Source organism: Apaloderma vittatum, unplaced genomic scaffold (assembly GCF_000703405.1).
Source record: "Apaloderma vittatum isolate BGI_N311 unplaced genomic scaffold, ASM70340v1 scaffold2144, whole genome shotgun sequence".
Lineage (NCBI taxonomy): Eukaryota > Metazoa > Chordata > Aves > Trogoniformes > Trogonidae > Apaloderma > Apaloderma vittatum.
In genome coordinates this window covers 1-14243 of record NW_009713056.1, presented here as the reverse complement: position 1 = coordinate 14243, position 14243 = coordinate 1, and the positions used below count along the sequence as shown (strand labels likewise).

Below are 14243 nucleotides of genomic sequence, written 5' to 3'. Positions count from 1 at the left end.
GAAATGTATTTACTTATGCATTTCTCTCTAATACTTTGCACAGTTGCCTTTTCTGATCTAATCCCAATGCAACCAATGTCATACAAATCATTCTAAAGAGTCCCAGTTGTCAAAAACCTTGAAAATGCAGATATCCAGTGAAGGTGAAAGCAAGGAGTCTTTCTGTCTTGATATACAGCTGTTCTCAACCACGTTGTGTAGTCAGGACATAGCCAAGAGCCATCAAGTCTTTTCACTTCACCTTTTTCTAGTTGTCTTCTTGATCTCTTCGTGTAGGCAGTAAGATCTCTAGGCAGGGACTGTTTTTTGGGATGATGTTATGCCAAATAACAGGTAGAAAGTACCCATGATAATAAAACTTTTTATCTATAACAGCATTTTGGCTATCACTTCTACTTGGGGATTTTGGCTAGTATTTCCCAATACTGTTCTCTTGCCCTGCCCTCCCACCACAACTTATCTCTCCTCACCTCGTAAAATGCACTAAGGAATTCTGTTGTGCTACCTAAAAAGGATGCAGCCTTTCTGTGGCTTGGCCACGTCTCAGATCACTGTCAAATATGTACCATAATTGTATTTCTTTTGGGCAAAGTGAGAGCCCTTCAAGACCCCAAGAAGGAATGTTAGGATTATGATCTTTAGGAAGGATTAAAAAAACCTGATTTCTCTCTAGGTGTTTGATGGTGCTGTCATAATCTTGTCATTGGCACCAATGGTGGCCTCAACAGTGGCTAATGGCCCCAGCAGCCCATGGGATGCTATCAGCCTTATTATCACGCTACGAATATGGAGAGTGAAGAGGATCATTGATGGTGAGTGCTCATTCAGTTTGTGACTCCCAGAATTACCTGGCAGGCTGGGAAAAAGCAGATTTTAAAAATACGCGGAAACTGCTTGCCACCACTGTTTCTGTCATTCTCCTTCCTCTTAGATTTTAAAAGCACAGAACAGAAGAGAGTTATGACTCCCATGGAGGAGAGTGGGTCTCAAGTTCATGGCTGTGTCTCCTGTTCCCTAGGAGCCTTTATAATTGATCGGCTTCTTTATCTCTTAGGGCACCTTCACATCCCCTATCCGGTAAAGCAAATGCCCTGATGTGCTTCCAGTCTCTTGCCACCAGATGTCGTTCCCGATTCTGCAAAATAACTGTTTTCAATCTGCTTTTCTGGTATTTGCTGGACCCTCCCCATTTCCATACAGCTAGTTCTGTCTTGGTGCATTTTTTCCAAGTTCTTATCTGTAATACAATTTCTATGTCAGACTCCAGGAGCGTTTTCTTACCATGAGGGTTCCATGTTGAAGGTGCTCTCTACAGTGCTGGGGAGCTGTACGGCATAATAATGAAATGTATATTGGTACTGTTTGGTACAGACTCCTCTGGGGAAGTACCTGGGAGATAAAGGCCCAACAAGTCAAGGTTGCAGAGAGCAAAGCCAGCCACTGTGCCTGGAAGCAAGGACTCTAGTGTAGGATACTTTGTGCTCAGTGATTTCAGGTTACTGGGAAAAGAAGTGGAAAGGGAATAAGAGGAGGATCACTTCGCTCATGGGTAAAAGATCAGAGTCAAGTTGTTTTTTTGGGTTTAGGTGCCCTGGAAACTCTGTATTCAGAGTTGAGGAAGGGTTGAAGCTCACTGACTGAAGGGTACAAAAAAAAGTCAGGATCTAGTTAGCTTCAGAAAACATCAAGAATTGCAATATGCACTGAACAGCTTTGCTAATCAGTCTGAGTATGCCCTAGTTATGACAGGAACAAAATTTCCAGAGGTGTTCAGAAGAGCTTTTGAAAACTGGACTGCAGCTTGAAAAGCAATAGACAATAAATGCCTTTTTGTTTTTTAAAATATTCTTCTTAGTCTGCTATTTCCATTAAGGACTTATTTTTTACCACAAAGTCTAGGAATTAAATGCTTAGGTCTCTGGAATAGTTCTTTTCCTAAGGGAGCTGTGCTGTTCAGGTTTAAAGGGGATGAGCAAACTCTAAGCAGAAAATCCTCCTACCTAGCAGTTCAGGAAGTCTGTGGTAAACACTGGAAAATATCTGTGTTAGTACAGCAGAAGCTAGGAAGAGCATGCAGGAGGCATTTTAGCTCAGCCAGGCAAATGCAGGTCTGTCGGAACAAGATCTAGACTCTGCTGATGACCTGCATTTCACATGTTCGAAGTCCTTCCCCGGAGGAAACACAGTAGTGCTTTTCCTATAAGAGATACTCTGCTCCTGTAGATGCAAGGGGTGACATGCTTTGGATGGTTAAGCTCTGTAAAGATTTTCCCTCTGACCAAAGCCCAAATCACAGCTGGGTTACTTTAAGTGCTTATTTGTGTTTTCCAGCCTATGTCCTTCCAGTGAAAGTGGAAATGGAGATGATGATTCAGCAGTATGAGAAGGCAAAGGTTATTCAAGATGAGCAGCTGGAAAGACTAACCCAGATCTGCCAGGAACAAGGGGTAAAGTTCAGTTATGTCTTTATTTACACATAGCTTGTCATGACAAATCAAACAGTTCATGCACTTTGCTGCAAGCTAAGGTTTGAGAAGTATCACTAGGACTTCTCTTGTAAGGTGACAGGTCTCAATGTTAAGGAAGTATTCGCTGCAGCCGGGCTCTTGTCAAACAGCAGTTGTCACCCTCTGCTGCTGTGCCTGTGGTTTTTAAGGTGAGGAAAACAAATGTGAGGTATAGAAAAAGAATGCTCCCAATACGCAGTTTATTGAATGAGTATAGCTAGCTTGACATAATACTAAAAATATGTAAAAGTCAATGCCGTTGCTGGAGACTGCAGCTATATTGAGGCTGTATTCCTAGGAAAAGTATATGCAGTTGAAAGTTAATGAGTCTCCCTGCTTTAAATGCAGAAGGCAACCTCCTGGTAGGTCAGTCACAGGTTCTTTTGGCAGACTCAAAATGTTGCAATAGAAGCTTCTAGTTCCTGGAAGCAAGTAAAGATTTAAGACTCTTCCCAGGCCCCCAAATGTTCAGTGAATCAGTTTTGAGGTAAGGGAAGGTGAAGCATAAAACTTCTCAAATGAATATACTTAACATGAAAAAGGTATAAAGGCACTGTTTGGGCAATAAGCCAGAAGATTTTGCCATTTGTCTCATCCAAATGAGTTCTTGAATAACCTGCTTCAAAGTAGAAACCAGGAATGTATGTTGAGGCTCAGGCTAAGGAAGCAGTCAGGTGACCGTCAGACCACAACAGAATGATTCACCAAGTGACTTCTTGTTTCAGTTGTAAGGGTGACTATGAGGTGTCCAAACAAATCTGGAGATTTCTAGCTTCAATTCCCATTCTCCACTTGTGGTAGGTGCTTTCAAATACAAAATGATGCGACTTGTAAGTCTGAATGGCTCGATCAGTCAAAAAAGTAAAGAGCCTGAGTAGGCAGGAGGAGAGGCATCTTGTCCCAGAACAGACCCAGCTGCCCAAAAGATACATAATCTGAAGCAAGGATTTAGATGCCTGTCTTTTATCAAGGGACCTGAAATACTTTGGAAACCATCAGCATTTAGGTCCCAGAGTAGCTTTTTAGATTTAGTTCCAGGCCTTCTAGATCTCAGCCTAGGATTCTGCAATGAGCTCTTGGTAGTGTTAGGTTGCCTTGTCTGTGTGGTGACTTTGGAAGACCTGTTGACCGTGTGTCATTCTGTAACACTGTTTTTGAGAGTCACTCATGTTAACCATAACAAATTGCTAAACCTTAGACTTCACTTTTACCTTCATCTGCGTAAGTATCTTCAGTGTCAAAACTGCAGCCCTCTTCCTGAAGACTTTGCACAATGGTACTAAGTGATTCATGGTTCTCTCATGATCGTGAAACGAGCAGGAAAATGGTATATGCCCCATTTCACAGGGGAGAGATGATCCTTTGACCAAATGCGCTAGGCAAATCAGTGATTTCTGGTGTCCTATTGCAGTGTTTTGTCTGTTATACCATGCTGTTAGACTAAGTTCTTGGCAGTCATAAATTTGAAAACATTCTTTTTTAGGAAGTGGATTATGCAACCAGATAAGTCTCTCGATTTCTAAACAATTTTTGGTGTTACGAGTAAAGGTGGGCTTGTTATTCCAAGTAGGGTTTGGGAGCAGCTTTTCCTGCTCTCCATTCTGATACACGTACTCCTTATCTGCATGCCTGCCTTGCAAAATATCTGAGCATAACAGCCCTCATGTGAGCTCTGATGATTACAGTAGAGCTGTTCATCAAGCGCTAAGATATACTGCATTGGTAGATGAGTAAATCTGTGAAAACAGGGCAGGTTCTCTCCTAGCTTTCAAGTGTCATCAGCTAGGGAAAAATATGACTATAGAAAAATGACAGCGTGCTAATCTTTCTTATTTAACTGACATCCTGCCAAACATATGTCTCAGCTGTATAATATGAGGTAAATGTACTAATTTGCTACAATTAACAACAGAAGACATTGACAAAAGTACTGCACCCTTTCTTTGTAAATTATTAGCTTCATAATTCAGTCAAGAAGAAGTTGTCAGCCTTATAATATTCACATTAGCATTGTGTACAGTATCTGGTGGGAAAAATGTCTCCTAATGGTATTTAAAATTCTGCCAGGTTTTTGCTTTTTCGTTTGGTTGTCTTTCCTGACCTTTTTAGAGTATCACTTGTGTGCAGAATTTAAGCGTGTGTGTCTGGTTTTGCGTGAAGGATTGCCTGCAGTAGTCTGGCTGCTCTCAAACCTGGCATTCCAGTTTGCCTTGTGTGCGTGGAGCCAGCTCTGGCAACAGGAGCCGCCCGTCGGGATTGACCTGTCGCCTCGGCTGTGTGCTGGGACGCACCACTGTCAGCCCCAGTGGGAAGACTGGGCAAGGCACCACGGTTGCCTGCATCCTAGCAGTGGATGTAGGTACTGATTCATCCTGACGCTGCACCTCTGTGGCCACACTGATAATTTGAATTTATTTAATAACTATAAACAGGACTGAAAACATTCCTGTTAGAAACATTTCCCAGCACTTCCTTTTCTGAGATCTTGTGTTCGGTTTCTTACTGCTTTGACACTTGTCAGGCAATTGGAATTGAAATTCTCAAGGTCTGGGCATCTCCTGCAGCTGAAATTACTTTAGAAGTCTCAGACAAAATCTTCATTATTTCTAAAGAGGATTTTGGGGAAAAATAGCCCGTTTGTTTGGGTTTTGAAACAGAAATAATTGGTGACCAGTTCTCTGAGAAGTCCCATGCCCTCCTGGTCTGAAGCTGGTATTTAACACTTGGCAGGCAAAAATGGAGTTCCTGCTTTAATAAAAATAAAAGCAGAAAAGCTGCAACCTCCCTTCATCTTACTTTTTGATTTCTGTTTCTTCTGTCAGTTGGCTATTTTTGGCCAGTGATGAGGTATCACAACTGTAAAGTACATTTCCAGTCCTGAATTACATTGGAGACGTACTTCTGCAAACATGAAAACTCTTTCCAGATGTTGATTTTTGGCTAGCCATACATGTGAAAACCAGAATATATTTTATAAATTACAGTTGTACGGACCACCACTTTGTTCTCTGTAGTACTCCACTGAAACGGTTTGAATAGTTTGCTGTTTTATTTATTCTCCATTGACCAAGAAAGAAGTCATTAAATGGGAGTGGAGCATGAGAGGCAGTCAAGGCAGAAAATACCAAAAGGGCTGAGATAGCTGTACAGGACTTCACAAAACATGAGAAACATTAGTGATCACAATAACAGGGTTTTCTAAAAATTGGTAAAGGTAAAAGGTAGAAGAGTTTTACTGCGATTGCTATAAAAAAATACGGCAAGTGTATATTGCTGATGGTATTGTTTTATCAAAATAGCTTAACTTAAATAGCAGAACAAAGTTCCCTTAACAATGCAAATTCCAGTTGGGGCATACTGCTTTTTTTTTAGAGGAATCACCTGTAAGACAATTTTCATTTCTGATGATAGAAGTAGATCTGTTTAAATGATCTTTTCTGCTTAACTTTCATAAGAGAGTCACTCAGCTGAGTACAGTCCAGCCAAGACTTGATATTCAGCCTTATCAAAAGACCTTCTTTTTCTGTCAGCTCCCATAGAATTGAGTTTTTCATAATTCTCAAAGCTGCAACAACTATGGAAGCTATAATTTCTTTTTTTATCTTTGAATGTAATTTGTACAACAGCTGGTAGTTTAATGACAGGTCTATTTAGCTGGTAAAATTACCTATCGGAGAAATAAGTTATATTACCCTTTTGCTATAATTCTAGTTTATTTCTATCTTCCAGTCATTTTCTTGGTGAATGGAAAGCAGCCAAGGTCATCCTGTGTTTCATTCTGCCCGTAAATCATTAGTTTGCAACTGTCTCCTGATTTTTATTATTACCAACAATGGCTAAACTAATGGAAATAAACATTGGATTGTCTCCCAGTGGCAGATGAGTTTTAGGGCAGGGCACTCTGTACAGACAGCACTAATAGAATCAAGCAAAGTTATTGCTCCTGCATTAGACACCAGTAAGCTTCTGGCTAAAATGTTCATTGATCTCTCTCTGAAACTATGTCAATCATACTCTATTGCTAGACCATTAAAAGGAAGTACTATATGATTCACTGCTAGGTCCCGTTTGGAGTCTTACACGCACGTTGCAAAATATCAGATAGGAGGGGTGGCACATTTTCTAAAACCAGGCTTGTGAACTGAGGTGTTATTGAGAGCTCTGGGTAGGTCTCTGTCATTCTACCTGCCTATAAATAATCACCTAATGCATTCTTTGAGTGAGGAAGTGCCCAGGTATGCCCCATAGTTCTTTCCGGTTTGTTTCCTGCCAAAATATTGCTAAGTTTGTGCTGCAGGAGGACGTGTGACAAATTCTGAAAACACTAAGTAAGTTTAAGTATACCATCAACACACTTCCTCTTCATGCCTGACAGTTTAGTCACTCGTTCTTACATGAGACGGTCTAGATCTCCCTTTTTCTTGGTAGTAAGTGTCTTTTTCACATTAGCCACATGTGTTGCATCTTTATTGCCATCCGCAGCACCCCCGTGGGAGGTTATAGCAGGGCTCTTCTCAGAGGTGTGCAGTGACAGTACATGAGCTTAGAATATGCAAAATTCCTATTAAATGCAGGAACAAGGAGAATGGTGAGGTGCTGGAGCAGATTGCCAAGGAGGTTGTGGTATATACAACCTTGGAGATACTAAAAAACTTGACAGGGGAGGCTTTGAGCAACCCGAGCTAACTGGGCTTGCTTTAAGCAGGGTGTTGGACTAGATGACCCTCACAGGTCCATTTCAGCCTACATTATACTGTGGTTCTGTGAAGTTTTCAAACGTTTTTTCCATTGCAGAGTGTGTTAGGAACTTACTGATAAAGGAATGCACCAGAAGCTACCAAAGTAGCTCAGTCAGTTGAGCGTGGCGCTGACAACGCCAAGGTCGTGGGTTCGATTCCCGTTCGGTCCCCATGTGTTGCCTGATCTAGTCGAGAGGTGGCGTCCCTGGCGGCAGGGAGGCTGGATTAAAATGATCTCTAAGGTCCCTTCCAGCTTAAGACATTCTATGCTTCTGTGAAAGGTAATTAATATGGTAGGTGTCTTGATAGAGTAAATATAGTAAATTGCTCTGTTTGTAATGATCTTGAGCCAGAAAATTGTTTACCTTGGTGTCCTTGATCACAGCAAGTGATCTTCCACACAACTGCCATATTTTCCCACTGTCTCTCTGTGAGATTTACAAGGTTCTTAACACAGAGCTGATACCTGTGAGTAACCTTTAATTTAAATAAATCAAAGCATGTGTGTAAGTTTATATACTTTTTTTCCCTCATAATATTTATAATATGCATCCTTCCTTACAGGCTGAGGGAAGGATGATCTCCCTGAAAATAGGAAACATGGTTTTCTCAGTGCAGCTCTCCTGCAGTGCTCGGTATCAGCGAAGCTCGGGTCTACATTCAGATAGCTACATCTGTTCATATGGCAAATAGAAATTTTATGTGTTTAACTTGGCCCAGAATTTTTACTTTAAGAGACTGTTGTATTTTATACCTTTTAATGATTTATTTAACCTGCCCTGGACTGCATGACATGTGGTCAGAGCAATCTCATTAGCTCTTCTACACGTTAGAACTGCCTGAGGTCAGTATTTAAAATGATGTTCAGTAGATACAAGCACCTGCAGCATAATTTTCTCATGCAATCTCTCATTGAATTACACCTGTAAGGAATGCCCACTTCTCTAAGATTTAGCCTGAGTTTTTAGTGGGTTGCTTTTATTGGCTGAACCTATAATCCAGCTTCTACAATATCTTGGAGTAATTTTTAAGTAATAATTGGAAACAATTACTATTGAACTGATCTCCTGAATGGATCCATGCCTTTTGCGAGCAAAAATCTCTTCTTTTTTGCTTAACTTTTCGTAGACTTTTTACTGAATGTCCTTTTATTTTCTTAAATCAATCCTTCTAACTGGTGATTTTTCCATTCCACTTAGTGCCTTTTTGAACATGCTGGAGTTTGGATTTGCGTTTGGAAAGGGTGTATTGGATTGGGCTTTGGCTCTGTCTTCTTCTCTGTCTGTAACAGGGTTAGAGTTCTGCACCTCTGTGGAACACGTACCCATCCTTTGCATCAGTAACAGTGGATGTGAATGTGAGACAAACACCGTTATTACAATGAGTACCCTCTTCTCTGCCAATAAAAAAATAAAATCACAGTTACACACAAAACAGTCTTTTAATTCTAGTATTCCACTGTTCTAATGACTATGTAGATTTCAGGGCAAACGTGACTGAGGCCTGGAAGCTGACCATCTTAGCGGAAGGGAGAGCCTGTGTTAGCCAGCTACAGCTGCATGGCTTTGTAGGCCACATCAGTTTCTGCTGTTATCTTTCTGAACATTTCTGTGTGCTGTTATTCTACATATCCTTCTCATCCTCAGGCAGTGGATGAGGAAAGCGTTGCATGAGCCAAGGCATCAGGTCTAGGTTTCAGTATCTGCTGGCATGTGACATTTGTGGGATCTTCATGAGCAGGCTTTTCCTCTGCTGCTGTAGACACAAGCCTGTATTTCTGTCTTTCAAACATACGATGGCAGCAAAGCCCCTTCTCTTTGTAACAGTAGCAGAGGTGCTAGCTGTTCACTTGAATAATGATGGTAGCGCTTTTCTCCATGGATTCCAGTTTCTCATGCAGTCTGTGTGGCTGGGATTCAGCCAAGACGGTAGTTTTGGTTGATAAATAGGAAATAAAGAACTGTTTGGACAAAGTGTTCTTGTCCAGCATGGTGACCTCAGTGATGCTTGCAGACAGCTACTTGGTCGAGTATGCCAGGGTGAGTAGTTCATAGCTTGTTGGCAGAGCCATAATTAAAAAAAAAAAATCATCAACTTAGCTATTAAAAACTGGATTGTGGTTGGGCGTGGAGATTTTTGAGACTGACAATAATCTGTGGGTATTTGGAAATGCTTGCTTATCGACTGGAATGTGTAAGTGGGCATCAGAAGACCTGGTCTCTTCCCCCTTTTTTGCTGTAGGTTCACTGTAGCAGGAAGGGTCACCTAATGTGCTTCCTTTTTGACATCTGTAAAATGCAGTGATTCCCTGCAAGCTTTTGATTATTACAGGGTTCAGCCAATCTTTGTATATGCTTAAGCTGGTTAAATTGAGTATGATGCAGAAATACAATTGTTGAGCTGAGTTTTTGGCAGTTTTGTCTATTTGTGTTATACCTGCTAATTTATGGGTTTTTCCACGAAAAAAAGAAATCGTATCCTGCCACTCGGCCAGAATTAAACATTTTAGTGGCAATATTTCTTTTTCTGACACTCAAAAATGTTTTTGAAGGATGAAATGTGAAATGTAGACAAACAGTAATGATGCCTAATTCTTATTGCTTTTTAGCTTGAGCTAGCAAGTAGATAGGGTTAAGCATTGTTTTTTAAGAAAAAAAATCTTCAGATTTAATTTTTGCCAGTCATGTTTGAGTGCATTTCTTCCTTTAAACCAAGGTAGTGCCTGAAAGGTTATCTTTGTCCCTTTAAAGGTGAAATGTGAGATATTTGGAGATTATTTTTTGCCAAGTCAAGGATAAAAGCTGAAGTTCTCTGTGTTGTAAAGTTGACTCCAGATGGGCCTTTCAAGCTGAATGACATGTTCATACCTCTGGTATGGCACAGACACCTTAAGCCTCAGGAAACTTAGGGCTGGCTCAGAAAAGAGGTCAAGGATAAAAGCTGAAGTTCTCTGTGTTGTAAAGTTGACTCCAGATGGGCCTTTCAAGCTGAATGACATGTTCATACCTCTGGTATGGCACAGACACCTTAAGCCTCAGGAAACAGGGCTGGCTGAGAAAAGAGTTAGCACTACCAGTTTTCTATTTCTTCCTACCTGAAAGGTTAGCACAAAGCCCACCGTCTGAGATCTGACATGGAGCCTTCATTGAAGGAATCAAGGACCAGGGCTGTATTTTGACACTTGCTGATACTACCGGACTCCTCTGACTGCAACTGCCAGAGGACCTTTGGTCGAGAGCAATAAGCATTTCATGCAGCCAACTGTCTGCAGCTGCCAGACCTCTGCCCACTGCTTTCGGAACAGAGAAAAAGCTATGTGCTTTGTTAGACCCCTGCATTCCATGGTTTGAATGTGTTCTGGAAAGCTGGAACTGCCCTTTTGTGCTCTAGATTTGAGTCTTGAAGTGGGCCTTCCAGTTATTGTAGTTCCTTCCCTAATGCTCTGGAAAGCAGGTAGTGTCCACATAGAACAAACTGGAATCCTTTTCCTTTCTTTTTTTTTCTTTGCAAAATCCATGGAAACTCTTGTTTCCCCTCCAGTTGCTTACACAGCTTGGAGGAACGCTGGTGCTCTGCAGCATGTCTGGCGTTTGCACCACATCCGATGTGGACTGTGGTGGAACAAACTGGGTCCACTGACAGATTCCGAAATCTCACAGCAAAGTAGATTTGAGTCAGCATCTAAGAGGCAAGAACCAGAACCAGTTTCATTTAGCCTACATGCTGTTACACACCAGTTTTCCAGCATTGGGGTGCTAATTCCATCTCTGTTGTAAATGCGGTGTGACAGGTGCAGCGTGGCTCGCCATAACATCATGCTCTCTGATGGCTTTTCAGGCCTTGAACTATGGGAGCATTGCTAAATTTTAAATGCCTTAGCCTATTATTCGCCTCATTTGCTTTTCCCTCTCAGACCCTCTATAATTAGACATGACTTTGGTCACTGCCGTACTACTGATCTTAGAGTTTAAAAAAGAGAAGCTCTGCCATGCAGCCCCATAGCTGTGCTGGGTGACGGAGGGAGAGGACAGTAGGATTTTGTAGTGCTTATAGAAGGGTTTAAAGGGTCTCTGCAGTGTCTCCAGAAAAATTATTTTCCCGCTTGCATCGTGGAAGACCTGTAGCTGTCAAACACGAGAGAAATATGCTGCGTCCATCTATCAAATTGTACCTGGTACCTTCTGTCTTTTTGTCAGGTGTTTGCTTTATAACACCAGTTATGAGGCCAATTCCCTCCTGATTGCCAGAAGACATTAAATGCCATAGCTCATATATTTGAGGGGAGTGGCCAGAAAAGCAGCAACCTTCCCCAGGGTTTTCTGCACACTGTTGAGGACAGAAGATTTCAAGGTGGAAGAGGAGTATGGTGCTTAGAGAACGTCCTGCCACAGAAGTCCTCACTACAAAGTCTTAGCAGGTTAGGGATGTTTGTCATGAATCTAAATCTCTAACTGTTTAGAGTGGTCTTCTATAAATATTTCATTGATTTGGCAGTTAGATCTATTAAAAACTGTCCAGAATCATCTCTTCAGAACGCAGACATGTACAAAATAGAAGACAAGTATGAGGCAGTGATTATTTCTCGATTATGTGAACAATGGTCCAGCTCACATGGGCTCTGGGAGAACACTAGCAGCTCGGACTCACATCCCAGCTCAACAACGTTGTATTTGCTGTCACCAGTCTGTAGTGTTTAGTGAAAAAATGAGTAGTAGGTCCCCAACTGTAGAGTATAGACTTCTGGCCATGCTTATATGACGTTAGTATGTGGTGTTGTTTTTTTCTTCAGTTTGAAATCAGGCAGCTGAGGGCCCACCTTGCTCAGCAGGATTTGGACCTGGCTGCAGAGAGAGAGGCTGCGCTGCAGGTCCCACATGTACTGAACAAACAGAGCAGCAGCAGGTACAAGGTGGTAGCAACTGACGATTCGGATGATGAAGCCACTGAGAACATCACTGAGTTGCGACGTCCACGAGGTAAGTGCTCCTGTTTGCTGCGACCTGCCATACTCTTACGCGGAGTTAGTGAACCCACTAAATACCTTCACTCTACCAGCGAGTTGATTACTTTCCCTGTGTACTGCATTTTCCTATTTTTGCAAAGAGGCTATGTCTGCTTCGAAGGGAGAGGAGCTGTTGTGTTTGCAAACAGATTCTGAACAGAGACAATAAAATGACTTGGGAAGAAAATGACCATGATGCACCTCCCCAGTGTCATCATGATTATATTCATCAAACAGTAAAGCAGCAGCAGCCAAATCAGAGTTGGCAAAAGGATGATCAGTCAGAGGTAAAAGCAGGGAAATTGAGAAGAACATCAAAAAACAGTTTTGGGTTTTGGCCACTTGCATTTCTGTGCTTTAGAGAGGACCCATGCATCGGCTGAGAAGCTTGTCTTGCCTAGAGACTATGCTCTCACCGGGTTGCCTAAACTGCCAGTGCCGGACAGCCCAGCTGTGCTTGGACAGGACAGGTCTAGTGCCAGGAATGAAGTGATGCACTGCGTAGGCAGCTCCCGCTCGGATGTCTGAGCGGCCTGCAACCCACGAGACTGTGGTGAAGAGCAGTCCATTGTCTGTGAGCTGTCTGTTGGGCAGGTGTGTAGTTCAGGGGAGTATCAACAGTTACATTTACTTGGATGCATTTTTATCAGACTAGAAGTATTTTTGGAAAAGACATAGCTCTTTTTCCTGTGATCCCTCAACCCTTACAATGGATAGCAGAATGTGTCCTGATCTCAGTAACATTTAATGTAATATTCCAGAAGAGAAAACACTTTCTATCTTAGTGATATGTTAGTCTTCCTTGGACATCTTAGCTTGATTATTTTAGTAGAGGAGCAATATGTGAATGTATCTGAATTAGAGGTTTGCATGGTATCTTTATTTTGATCAAACTCCTTAGAATTTAAAGCACAGAAGTACTTTAATGAAAAGGTTTAAGAGTAAAAGCTCACCATGTTTTCAAATAATAATCCTTTCCACTCTCTACATGAAAGCATGTAGAAGTTGTCTTTGTTTTTTCCTCTTTATAATATCTAAGCGCTAACCACAGTTCAGTCATTAATTATTCCTGATTTGAAATTGTATTTAAAAGCAGACAGTTGAGCAGACTGCCCCCTAAAATGCATTTCCCCCTTTTTTGTAGTATTTCAGAGGTTTCCCCAGTGGGTATATTATAATTTATGCATGTGTTCCTTGAGGGTTACATTTGGAACTGGAAAGTGTTGTGCACATTATAAAGAGGCTTGCTGAAATTTTAGTGCTGTGGAGAGAGATTCATCTAAAAATTCTTCTGTTCAAGATACTCATTCCAACATCCAGGTTAGAGTTAACAACACAGTTACTCAGTATTTGTGCGTCCCTGTAAAATGCTGGCCACACATACAAGAAAGTAGACCCACTTCCTTCAGGTTTGATTTCTACATTCAGTTAGGTTACATGATTGGAGAGGTTCATGGTTTTTGCTGAAAAAGACATTCAGCAAATAAGAAAATACCCAATACGTAAAGTAATGAATAAGGTGCAGTTATATTTAAACATTCATACTGAGTATACAGAATTAATTTCTGGTTCCCTGAAGTAATCTAAAAATACCAGAAGAAATATTTTTGTGCATTGTATCATGAATTGCATACAAAGCCTTTGTAGATGCATTGAGTGCTTGTATTCAGACACTAAATTCAGATGACTTCTGTTTTAACAACTATCCTTCATGCTGAATGAGACAGGGCTTGGACAGAAAAAGAATTTCCTGTGGTCTTGTAGCAAGGGATGGCAATCCATGGTGGTCTGCCATCATGGTGGACTGGTGACGAGGGGCCCAGTCAAGGTTGTGTGAGAAACCACAAGCCAAGCACTAATGTTCAGTGCTTTAGTTCACAACTTGGGTAATAGTCAGTCAAAACAGACAGGTTTTGCCTGCAATTTCCTGGATTATTTTCAAAGTTCAACAAGGGCAAGTGTAGAGTTGGGAAAGAATAACCCCATGTGCCAGTA

At 41.4% G+C, this 14243-nt stretch overlaps 1 protein-coding gene across 1 annotated transcript in view; it reads left to right on the top strand.

Annotated features, from left to right (window-relative positions):
• Positions 1-12222, top strand: part of LOC104268240 (chromosome unknown open reading frame, human C15orf27) — a gene marked incomplete at its 3' end in the record, with an annotated part of 42414 nt that extends 30192 nt beyond the window's left edge. Inside the window, exons 6-8 of the mRNA XM_009868214.1 lie at positions 674-812; positions 2332-2447; positions 12036-12222. Coding sequence (XP_009866516.1) covers positions 674-812; positions 2332-2447; positions 12036-12222 — 442 coding nt within the window. The remainder of the gene's footprint in view (positions 1-673; positions 813-2331; positions 2448-12035) is intronic.
• Positions 12223-14243: the final 2021 nt, after the last annotated feature.